Raw genomic sequence first — 12,451 nt, 5'->3', positions numbered from 1 at the left:
TGTTCGAATAAACAAAATATAGAAAAGATAATTAGTAGTCTTGGGTTCCAAGATTATGCTTTTATTGAAGTTGAAGGTTTTAGTGATGGTATTTGGTGCTTATGGAATGTGGGGGGTTTGTAAAGTGGAAGTTGTTGAGCGGCACCGTCAATATATGCATTTATCCATTGAGAATACTAGACACGAGCGTTGGTACATGACTGTGATTTATGCAAGCCCACATTTAGTGGCTCGACGTAATTTGTGTACTGAGCTCCTTTGTCTGGAACATGACATGCATGACCCCTGGGTGACTTCAATGCTACATTGTACACTGCAGAAAGATGTTGTAATGCCAGGCATGGTATTTCTATTGATAGAGATTTCTGTAGATGGTATGAAGACTCATGCACCTCGAATCTTGGTTTTGTGGGGTCATGTTTTACTTGGAAGAGGAGTAACTTTGAAGCATGGCTAGATCATTTTCTTCCTAATGATGCTTGGAGCCAACTTTTTCCAAATGCAAGAGTTTTTCATCTCTCTTTCTATAAATCTGATCATTGCCCTATCCTCCTACAACTTGATCATTATGCTGAGGTCTCCCATCGACAGTTCCGCTTCATCACAGCATCGGTTTTGCATGAAGACTTTAATAGTTTTGTCCTTGATAATTGGAATGATGGACTTGGGCAGAGTAATAATCTGAACCATTTTACAACAGCCTGTTGCACTTGGAATAAGCTGGTATTTGGGCACATCAAAGGTAGAAAGAAGAAGCTGTTAAGATGCATGGATGGTGTGAACAAATCAATTGAGAGAGGGTAGAATGTGCATTATTATGAAGATATCCAGATTGAGTTATGGAAGGAATTTGAGGATGTTCTAGCTCAAGAATCTCTATTATGGTCCAGAAAGCAAGGATGGATTGGAATATTTATGGAGATAGGAACACTAAATTTTTTCATTCCTGTGCTAATGGGTGTTAGAAGGCAAATAGGGTGGATGCCATTTGGTTAGAGGAGGGGGATTGGTGTTATGATCTTGAAGCCATTAAACGTGAAGCCACACCCTATTATGCTTCATTGTTTACTAAGGACTTGCCTAATAGAAGGAGTTATCTTTTAGTATTACTTACCCTTCTATTGATGAGGCTTGCTTATGGATTTGTGATCAAAAGGTTGATGAGTTTGAAATCAAAGGGGCAATTTTTAGCATGAGATCTTTGAAATCTCCTGGGCCAGACAGCTTTAATGCTCTTTTCTGCCAAACTCAGTGGGATACTGTTGGAAAGTCTCTTGTTAATTTTGTTAAACACATCTTTGATAATCCTCAAGAAGTTAGAGAGATTAATGGAACTTCAATGGTGCTGATCCCTAAAAAAGATCCTCCTAGAAATTTTAAGGATTAGACCCATTAGTTTGTACAATGTTGTCTATAAAGTGATTACTAAGATCATGGCTAATAGAATGAAGATTTTTTTACCACAAGTAATTTCTCCAAATCAGTGAGGTTTTGTGCCAAGCCAACATCGATATGATAATATCATAGTAGTGCAAGAAGTTATCCATTCAATGAGAATATGAGAGGGAAAAAAAAGGCTACTTGGCTATTAAAATTGACCTAAAAAAGGCCTATGATAGAGTCAATTGGCAATTTTTGAGCCGTTGTTTGAAGGAGTTGAAGCTACTTTCTATCTTTGCTAAAATTATTGATTATTGCGTTCAAACGGCTGAGTTGCAATTATTGCAGAATGGCAATAATGCACATTCATTTAAATGTTCTAGAGGGGTTCGACAAGGAGATCTAGTGTCACCATATCTGTTTGTGATTTGCATGGAGAAACTTGAGCACCTCATCCAAGAAAAAATGCGTAATGATGAATGGAGATCACTTCAGCTAATGACAAATGGGCCAACTATTTCCTACTTGTTCTTTGCAGATGATATCATCTTATTTACGGAAGCGTCTTTGTAGCGAGTGGAGTTGATTAAACAATGTCTAGACATTTTTTGCAATTGTTCCGGTCTCAAGGTAAATTTTTCTAAAACCTGTGTGTTTTTCTCCTCTAATATCAATCATAACAGATGTATAGAAATTAGCACCAATATAGGGTTTACACAAATAGCAGATTTGGGGAAATATTTGGGTATACCACTTCATCATAAGAGAGTGAGCAAAGTTACTTACAAGGAGGTTGTTGACAAGGTTAAACAACGTTTGGCCAAATGGAAGACTAATTCATTTTCGCTTGCTGGGAGATCTACTCTAATCACCTTAGTGATGTTAGCAATCCCAAGTAACACCATGCAAACATCTTTGCTCACAGCGACCTGTTGTGAGACTCTTGACAATCTTAATAGAAGCTTTCTGTGGGGAAATACGGATGATCAGAAGAAGGTTTTGTTGGTTATTTAGGATGCAGTTTGCAAGCTGAAATCAAAAGGAGCACTTGGGCTGAGACATACCAGATTTCAAAATCATGATCATCTAATAAAGCTCGGGTGGAAACTTGTTAATTGTCGTGATGATTTCTGGGTTAAAGTTGTTCGCGATAAATATCGACCTCATCCCCGAGATTTATGCTGAGCGGGGTGGATCTAATGTCTAGTTAGGTATAAAGAAGAGATGGAAGAAGGTTGAAGAAGGACTAGAAGTTGCTGCCAATGGAACCACTGCAAGATGGAAACATGAACGTAGCGGATTGTTTTCAGTCAAGTCAGCTTACGAACTTCTGTCAACTGCTGGTATGGAGTCAAATTCGCTTTGGGAGAAAATATGGAACCTTTTTCTTTACGAAGGAAAGAGGGTCTACAATGAAGATATTATTGTCAACACTACTGCTATGTTGGCTAGTACTAATCGGCATCAGAAATATCTATCAGGCATGTCACTTCCAGGAATTCGACTGACTGCTCCAGAACATGGTTGGCAACCTCCGACACAAGGGTGGATCAAACTTAACTTGGATGGGGCTTATTCCTTTGTTAAACACAACTGTACTTGAATTGGGTTACTGCAAAATTCAGAAGGACAGTTTATACAGGGATTTATACATAATTTGGAAAATGGAGATGCACTTCATGCAGAGCTTTGCGGGTGCTTACTTGGATTGAAGCTTACTGGGGATTGTGGATACCGCAAAATTATATTGGAATCTGATTCAAGCAGTGCCATTAAGCTTATTACAGATGATCCAAAGGAACATCATTATGACCACGGCGTCATTCACAAAATCCGTTCGTTGATGAGCAGGGTTTTGGGAGGTGAATATTGCCTATGTGAACAGAGAATTTAATAAAGCTGCAGACTTCTTTGCCAAACAAAGGCTTGCCGCTGTGAGTGGATTCCATGCAGTTGTTGCTGTCCCTACGGAGCTGTCTTCTATTTTGGTTGCTGATCGCTACGCTATGACAAGTGATCGTGTAGGCTTTGGTTAAGGTTTTCATATTGTTATTTAAAAAAAAAAAAAAAAGAATCCGGCGGGTATTTGATGAGTTCTAACGTAGTATCCGTAGATACATTGTTTTACCTGGTTTCTAACGTGGTTTTTGTAGTTCTTTTCATTAAGTTTTAAAAAAAATTTTAAAAATGGTTTTAAGAAGTTAAAAAATATCGAATAAAACTTATCTATTATTAATATAATAAAAATTATTCTATTTATAATGATTTCTTTGCATATATATATAAAATATAGAGTCTCGTTGATTTTAATTTTCTTTAAATCCACGTAACAAAATTAATCCAGTTATATGTTTGAGTGAGAACTGAAAAAATGCCTAAAACTGAATAAAGGATCTAATAAAAAGGAAAAAAAAATTACAAAGACTTAGATTAAAAAATCAGTTAAACTATAAGAACTTACCAAATGATTATCCCAAAAATGATGCGACAAATTTTATTTAAAGTTGTATAAAATTAGTATAGATATTGGTGCATATATAAAATGAAGGGATATAAGATTAGTGTAGATATTCAAATGATTCACATGTCAATCAAACGATTTTCTTTGATAGAGTTATCTTAAAATTAGAAATAAGATTTGCCTAGGCAAAAAAAAAAGGGAGAATCCCAATTAAATCCAGCCGAAATACTTAAATTCAGATTTAGGCTTACACTTTTAGCAAATTCCTAATTAGGCCATGAGATCTAATTAGGGATTTTTGAATGTTGTTAAATCACCAAAATGCCCCTCTTCAATTAAAAGAAAACTTGATTAATATACCTCTACCAAGTAATTCCTCATCTCTTATTATTATTTTTAGACCAAAAAACATATAAGTAATTTTACAATGTTTGAAATTTGTATATATAACTTATACTATTAAAAATATTTTAATAAAACATGTTAAATTACAAATATAAGTAAAATTATAAATATTTTTTATTTTCAGTTCTTGTAATTTACGTTAGTTTTATTTATTTAAACAATGTTGGATTGAATTGAAAACGTAAATGATTACGATTTAATATTAAATTTTTATTATAATTAAAATATTTTAAAATTTTAAAATAAATATTTACAACCTGAAAAGAAAAAAATATTAAAAATATTTATTTAAAGATTACATATATTATAATTTGAAATGTTTTATGAAAATATTTTGAAGGTTTTAGTTATATTACAAAATTTCAAACACTAAAAAATTATTTATATTTTTTTGTCTAAATATTAATAATAACAGATGATGAACCACTTTAGAGGGATAAAATAATCAATTTTCATTTTTAACTAAAGAGGGGCATTATAGTTACTTAACAATATTTAGCAATTCCTAATTAGGTCTTATGTCCTAATAAAGAATTTGTTAAAAGTGTAGGCCTCAATTTAATTTTAAATATTTCAGCAGGATTTAATTAGGATTTTCTCAAAAAAAAAGTCAATACCATTTTTATTTCCTAAAATTTGTTATTATTTAAGTCTTAGTTGTTAAAATTTTAAACCAGTAATTTTGATTCCTCAAATCCAATCTCATTTTGGTTTCGGCAAAGGTACAAATTTATCACTTATCTTATTTTTTTAGATGCATCTAACACTCTAATATTTGGTGTAATTTTATCTCTTTTTTTTTGCATGCAATTTTATTTATAATTTTTTTGTTACATTTTTATCCATGATCTTTCAATAACAAAAAAGAAAAAGGTTGGGGCTAATATCACACCACTAAGATAGTATTAATCCTAGAAATAAGATTTGAGTAGAGAAGGTAATGGAATAAGATCATAGTAGATATTTTGTGATTGTTATATTCAGTTCAAGGACGATGCTGAAACAACTCATAAATGATGCAGGAACTCTCTAGAAGCTGAAGCCAACGAACCCTACCGATCGAGAACACCTTTAAATCTCAACCGCCGTCTCTTTCGTCTGCGAATTCTGTTAAGTGTGAAGCGACGAGAATGGAAGGCACTTTTCCGCCCAAGAGATCATCGTCAACATTCTCAAGAGGCTTCCCATAAAATCCCTAATCCGATTTCAATGTGTCTGTGAAAAATGGAAAAATCTCTTGAAGGATCCATTGTTCATTGCGGATCACCTCCACCACTCCAGTCATCGACCTTCTTTTCTCGTCCAACAACTCTATCAGAGAAACAATTCGTTGTACTTGTGTTCATTCGATCGCGACTTTCAACTCCGTGAAGTTCACAAGCCACCTGTGATCGATTTCTACTTGCCGAGTTTTGATTTTGTTCAAAAGTTTGGATCATCGGTTCCAGCAACGGCTTGCTCTGCGTTCAACTCCGTGATCATTATAGATCTCCTCATAAGATTCTAGTGTGGAATCCAGCTATTAAGAAGATGAGAGAGGTCCCCAGAACCACTTATTCCAAGAGCCACTTGTCTATAGGATTTGGGTTCAGTTCTATTGCTAATGATTACAAGATAGTTAAGTTCTCTGTTTCTGGGTCTTATTTTTATGAGAGTAGGGGTTCGTATAGGGCCTACAAGAAGGGCGTGAATGGAGTGTTAGTGTATTCATTACACACAGGGTTGTGGAAAGATGTGGAATTTGGGAACATAAAGGATCTATATATTTATTCTGAAACAGCCACTGATAATAATAATGGAACCATTATTTGGCTTGCTCAAAATTTGAATGATGAGAGTGGCATAATGGTCTCATTTGACATAGAAATGGAGGTGTTTACATTAATACCAAGGCCTGCTTTATACACTAGCTCAATTTGTATTCCTACTTTTCATGAGAACAAACCAGCTATTCTTTCTTACAGTGTGATAGGAAACTCTCAATCTGGTTTCATTCATTTGTGGGTGGTTGAGGAGAATAGATGTGCATTTGGAGGGGGGATATGGACTTGGACTAAAAAATATAGCAGCAGCCCAAATCTCTATCCATACTATTTAATTCCGCTGAACACTTGGAGGAATGAAATTGTTTGCACAGTTAGTCTTCAGAGTGAATTCGTTCGGAGAACTGAAAAATATGGTGAAGCCTTGAAGGATCGAGGAAGAACTTTATATTTGTTGACTCTCGCCACTAATGAAATTAAGAAGTTTGTTATGATAAATAATAATGGTGGCTTTGGAATCTTAAATTATGTGGAAAGCATTGTACCAGTAGGTACCTAACATTCACGTTGAAGAACTTTCATCATAAATCCTAGTTATTACATAGTAAATTTACTTTGTTTAAGTACTCTTGGTGGAAGATCATTTGATTGCTCATAAACTTTTGAAGCCCTTTTTAGATGTTATTCTGATGAATGCGGCCGGCACATGTTCACTGACAAATATTTTTAGCTTCGTTTGACACACACACACATATAGATATAAGTGCTCATGCGTGTGTGTGCGCGTAATTTCATTGTTATCCTTATTTTTCGTAAATAAGATCGCTGATATATATGGATTATCTAGAATTCGTGGATTGTATCAATAGTTTTATATCAGGGTTTTTCTTTCCTAATAACCTATAAACAGTTAAAAGAAATTCTCCAAATACTACATGGTGGGAATTATTTCCCCAGATGCTATAGTCAAACTTGTTCAAGACTTGAATAACTTCTAAAATTCATCCAACCAAGAACAATTTTTTCAATAAGCTTCGTTTTCCATGTAACTGAAATTCATTTTGATCTGAACAACTTTTAAATTTCATCACTCCTTGAACAACTTCTTTATCCGTACAATGATTTTAATAATGATTAGTTATATTTGAATAATAAATTAAGAATAAATAATGCTGAGTGTTAATCATTATATCATAGTAAGAGTAATGAATGATATTATATTAATTACAAAGTGATTAATGAAAATAAGTAATGATTAGGTTTTAAAGAAATTAATAATTAGTAATGATTAAATTGACATGAACAAAAAATGAAAAATTAATTTGGTTACAAATGATGACTCTTGGTAACACATCTTGTTTTATTGTTGTATATTCACTTTTTTTGAGTTTGATCAAATGTCTCATTTGTCTGGGTAATTGCCATGTTTAAATCAAATAAAGGTGATTCAACTAAAGAAATTGATTGTTGAAAATGCTTCATTTGATGGATCATCTTACTCAAAAATAGAATATTATATTCAACCGTAAATGATGTGGGATTATCAAATGAGGACTTGAATGACTGAAATTCAAGAGGATTAGTAAGTCAGAATAGGATAATGTTGATGGAAAGAATTAAAATTAGAGACAGTTGTCAAATGAAGAGCTTTTCTACAAATAAGTATTGTGATTAAATATTCTGATAAATTTAATAAATGAAATACTATATCTGATATTTAATATAAGAGCTAGTTGACTAATTTGAGAAGATCAAGAAAATTAATTAAGTAGTTACTTATAACAAATAGGTGTTATCTTTCATAAAATGCCCTTGCTAATCATTTGTATTAGCTAAAGCTATCATTTTATGAAATTTTTAACATGTGTAATTAGACTACCTTGGAACAAAAAAAGAATAGATATGAGATACAAAGTGAGTTGGGATCTTATATTTAGGATCAAATTAGAAGTCAAACTAACTCTTGTATTAAAGACTAGAGGTAGTATATACTAGTATTTAGAAAATTTTAAATATGAAATTCAATGTATACAAAGTGTACCAGCTAGCATATAAAACTTTAAACAAACTCAACATATTAAAAAAAATCGTGTTTCAAGATGAAATAAAATGCAGCACACACTACCAACTCTGCTGAAAGAATGGAAGGATGAAAAGCTTGAAGAGAATGAAGAAGAATGGAAGGATAGAGGAGTTAAAGAAAAAAAAAAGGCGGACTCAAGAGTAGGGGTACTAAAAGACAAAATCAAAGCTGTTCAATGTGTGAAGAAATTCACTTTGTTAGTGTGAGGCCAACTAAACTGGTTCCTAGTAAAATGAGTTCTTCAATTTTTAATATGAGACCCACTGAACTTGTTCTTAACAAGAACGAGTTCTTTATAAATTTAAATTCGATCACTACCTAAATGACTTTGAAGTGTAGCATCTTAGTAAACATTATTAATGCTATAGCATTTGAGTAAAATAAATTACTGTTGATAGTATATGAGTTAAGAAACAAAAAAAAACCATGAGAGCAAACAAAAGCAGGTGAAATTAATTTTATGGATGTGTTACGCTTGGGAATGTGAGGCCTCTCATATTCCGCGCTGATCAACTTCAAGTTAGGGCCTCACATGAATAAATATATAATAGAAGAATACTTGTGCTTGGGGGGAAAAAAAAAAACAGGCGTCAGTGAGGTTGGGAATGAGACGAAGAGGATGAGAGATTCCAATGAGTTCAATCTTAAAAAATGGAGAGCACGGATGAAATTTTCAATTAATTTTTGTTCGCTCTTTAATATCTTATATTTTTCTCTTTATTTAACTTTTATAACCTTACTTATCTGATTTTTTTTTAAAAAAAAAATTTGAACTCATTCCTCCCCATCCGCCTCATTTTCTTGAATCGAACCAAAGAGAGAATTGATTGTGCACAGGGTGTAAAATCTAGTTAGATTGATAGGTTGATGTTTGTGAGGTATGCGTTCTTTTCAATCTTTTCTATGTGACTTTTCCAACTAAAACAAACGGATTGAAAATTGCTTAAAATGGATTGCTCTGGCATCATCTCCTTGTATCTATATGTAATCTATAATCTTCTTGATTTTAACTTTCTTTAGATTCGTGTGGCAAAATTAACCTACGTGTATATTGAGTGAGAACCACATCACTGGTTACTAACATTTTTTTTTTTACAAATTAACAAATTATGGGTATAGGGATTTATGCTTATAATTGTGTAAAATGTAAGGAAGCAATAAAAAAATTACAAAGCCCTCACTACAAGAAATTGTTGAAGTAGCAGCGGAACATTTCTAGCGGTTAAACAAAACCGCTAGAAATTCCAGATATTTCTAGCGGTTCCTATAAAAACCGCTGCAAAATACAGACGGTTTGACCATTACCCGCACATTTCTAGCGGTTACCCCTAACTGCTAGAAAATTAGAGCTAGAAAATTCCCCGGGCTTTGGCGGGAACTTGGCGCCAAATTTGTAGCGTTTACTTTCTAGCGGTCAGGCTAATAAACCGCTAGACACCGAAAAATTCTAGCGGTTGATGCATGAAGCGCTAGAAATTTTTTTCATTCCCCGAGGAGTTTAGAAATTTCTAGCGGTTCTGTCCTGAACCGCTAGAGATTTCTAGCGGTTATGGACCGAACCGCTAGAAATTGTTAGCGGTTCAGGACCGAACCGCCAGACTTTCTAGCGGTTCTCGGACGAACCGCTAGAAATTGCTAGCGGTTTGGACCGAACCGCTAGCCAATTCCCAACGGTCATATGACCGTTGGGAATTTCTAGCGGTTCGGCTCAAAACCGCTAGAAATTTCTAGCGGTTTTGGGCCTAACCGCTAGAAAGTCTCGGTCTATATATACCCCCCCACACTCTCACTTCTTCAATCGTTCTGGAAGCGAAGCTCTGCTGAATTTTCTTCACAAACATATTCGAGTTCTGATTCAGTTGCAGATCCTTATTTTCAGGTAAAAATAGTAATTTATTGATAAATAATTTTTATTTTATGTTTTATTTTATTTATTTTATTATGTTATAGCTTATAAATAAATTTTTTTTTATTTCATTTATAAATAATTACTATTTGTTGTTATTAGGATGCCTCGTCGACACGGGAAAGACCCAGTTGATCCTGAGAGAGCTGGACCCAGTGAGGTTCATCATGATGCTGATGAGCCATTCCCCAGCATTCATGACTACGATCTGAGCGAGGAGGATATCCTCAGTTTTATGGAGCAGGATGGTGTTGAGCGGACTGAGGAGGCTCATTTTACTTGGCCTGATTAAAATCAATTGAAATTATGAGGACTTGTGGATTAATAATCATCCCAAAAATAATGAGACAAATTTTATCTAAAGCTATAATTGCTCCCAACTTGAAAGGGATTAGCTTGAAGTCTGATGTGATATGGGGATTTCCTAGTTTCACCTAAAATTTTTTTTATAAAATTAACGTAGATATAAAATGAAGTTATGTAAGACTAGAAAGATTAAAAAAAAAGTTATATAAGATTAGTATAGTCACATAAGATTAGTATAGCTATACAAATGATTCACATATCGATCAAATTATTTCCTTTGATAGACTTGTAAATCGGTATAATTAGAACTAAGATTTGGTTAGAGAAGGTAATGGAAGAAGATCATAGTAGATTTTTTATGATTGTTATTGAGTACGGATAAATTAATAATAATATCTTATGTTACTGGTAATTTATGATATTAAATTTATTTATAACGTCTTAGTTAGTAATAACCATCGAAAAAAATGTTAAGATCAATTTATTTTGATATTGTTCACATCATACTTAGATATAGCCAATCAAAGCTAAAAACTTGCATTAACTATACTATTTTCATACTAATAATTTAAAATCAATTATTAAACCTCTAGCCAAAAAATCAATTATTAAATTTGATTTCGAAAGCACAATATGTTGTTACAACCTGCAGCTTATAAGCACCAAATTGTAAAAGCTCTTTTCACGATGGATTTTTTTTTTTTCGTTTCACAATAGTTCAAACCATAGTCTACTTTTGATTTATATATAATAACAAGTAGATTGAATGCTGGTTACTTAACTTCTTTTGTTTTTTTTTTAAATACATATCTAGGATTATAATGAATAATATGACATTTAAATTTGCAACCCAATTGCTGAACCACAAGGAATGACGATAGGTGCGCCTGAAGAGATCCTCAAGAGTAGTAATTGAGTCCTTCCTCTTCTTTTCTAATCATTGAATTAATATTTTAACAGTTGAGATTTAAATCTTTTTAACACTATTATTAAAATATTAAATTATAAAAATAAATAAATAATAAATTACAAATTTTATTAAAATTTAATTCTAATGGTTTGCAAATGTACTAAATATTTGTAAAAAAATTTATAAATAGTTTATAAAAATTAAAATTTTAACCATTGAAATATGTTAATCCAATGGTTAGAAAAGAAAAAAGAGGTAAGAGGACAGGAAGAGAAGAGAAGAGATTCCAAACCGAGTAATTGAGGAAGTTCTCGGGATTTGGATTCTCTCCACTTCTTCTCCCATCCTCTTCCTCTCCACTATCCTCTTTTTCCCTTCACACCATTGGATCAAAATTCTAATGGTTCAGATTTGACATCTTATAAAAATAATATTATTAAAAAAAATAAATAAATAAATTTAAACTGTTAAAATCTGGTCTAAACAGTTAATAACTGTAATAAAAAAAAGTTGAAAAAAATTTGCTCTGTAATAATAATCTGTAGATATGAGCTGTTCAAATTAGATTTTAATAGTTTAAATTTATTTATCTATTTTTATAATTATATTTATTTTTATAAAATGTTGTAAAATATTAAATCTGGACCATTGAAGTTTTGATCCAATGGCCGTAAAGGGCCAAAGAGGGTAGTGGAGGGGAAGAGGATGGGAGAAGAACCGGAGAGAATCCAAGTCCAAGTTGTCGCAATGTATAAGGCGTCTGGCAATGCCTTAACCTATGACATTTATGCTTTTATTTTTTTTTTAAGCAAAGAAGGATCATCTACTACTGATTTATAGACATATAAGGGGATTTAAAATGAAAATAAGATAATTTACAATAAAAATAAAGAAATTAACAATACATAAGAAAATCAAAATAAAAATTAGGTGATTTAAAAAAGGGGAATTAGAACAAAAAATAGGCCATTTATAAGAAACAAAAATTACTTTTGTTTGCAAAGCAAGGACACAACCATAAAAATATCTTTTCACCTATAAAATTTAATTTACTTTTTGTTCAAGGGGTACAGTGAAATTTGACAATGCTTTTGAGGGGAGATTTTGGATAATAAATAGCCGCCGGGGGTGTTATGGTGAAATTCTTCCATTTATTAATTATTAATACACTGCTAATCAAACCGCACTCAGATTCCCTAAACCCTAAAACTACCCAGCACACTCTGAAGCGTCGGTA

At 32.7% G+C, this 12,451-nt stretch overlaps 1 protein-coding gene across 1 annotated transcript; it reads left to right on the top strand.

Moving 5' to 3' along the window:
* Positions 1-5,776: 5,776 nt before the first annotated feature.
* On the top strand, positions 5,777-6,568 carry LOC114719470 (uncharacterized). Its single transcript, XM_028904982.1, has one exon. It carries the CDS (start codon positions 5,777-5,779, stop codon positions 6,566-6,568), a length of 792 nt encoding a protein of 263 aa, XP_028760815.1.
* Positions 6,569-12,451: the final 5,883 nt, after the last annotated feature.

Source organism: Neltuma alba, unplaced genomic scaffold (genome assembly GCF_004799145.2).
Source record: "Neltuma alba isolate B1F8T4 unplaced genomic scaffold, ASM479914v2 tig00011916_pilon, whole genome shotgun sequence".
In the NCBI taxonomy this organism is placed as follows: Eukaryota; Viridiplantae; Streptophyta; class Magnoliopsida; order Fabales; family Fabaceae; genus Neltuma; species Neltuma alba.
Note: the sequence above shows the minus strand (reverse complement) of the source record. Positions and strands in the feature narration are given on the sequence as shown.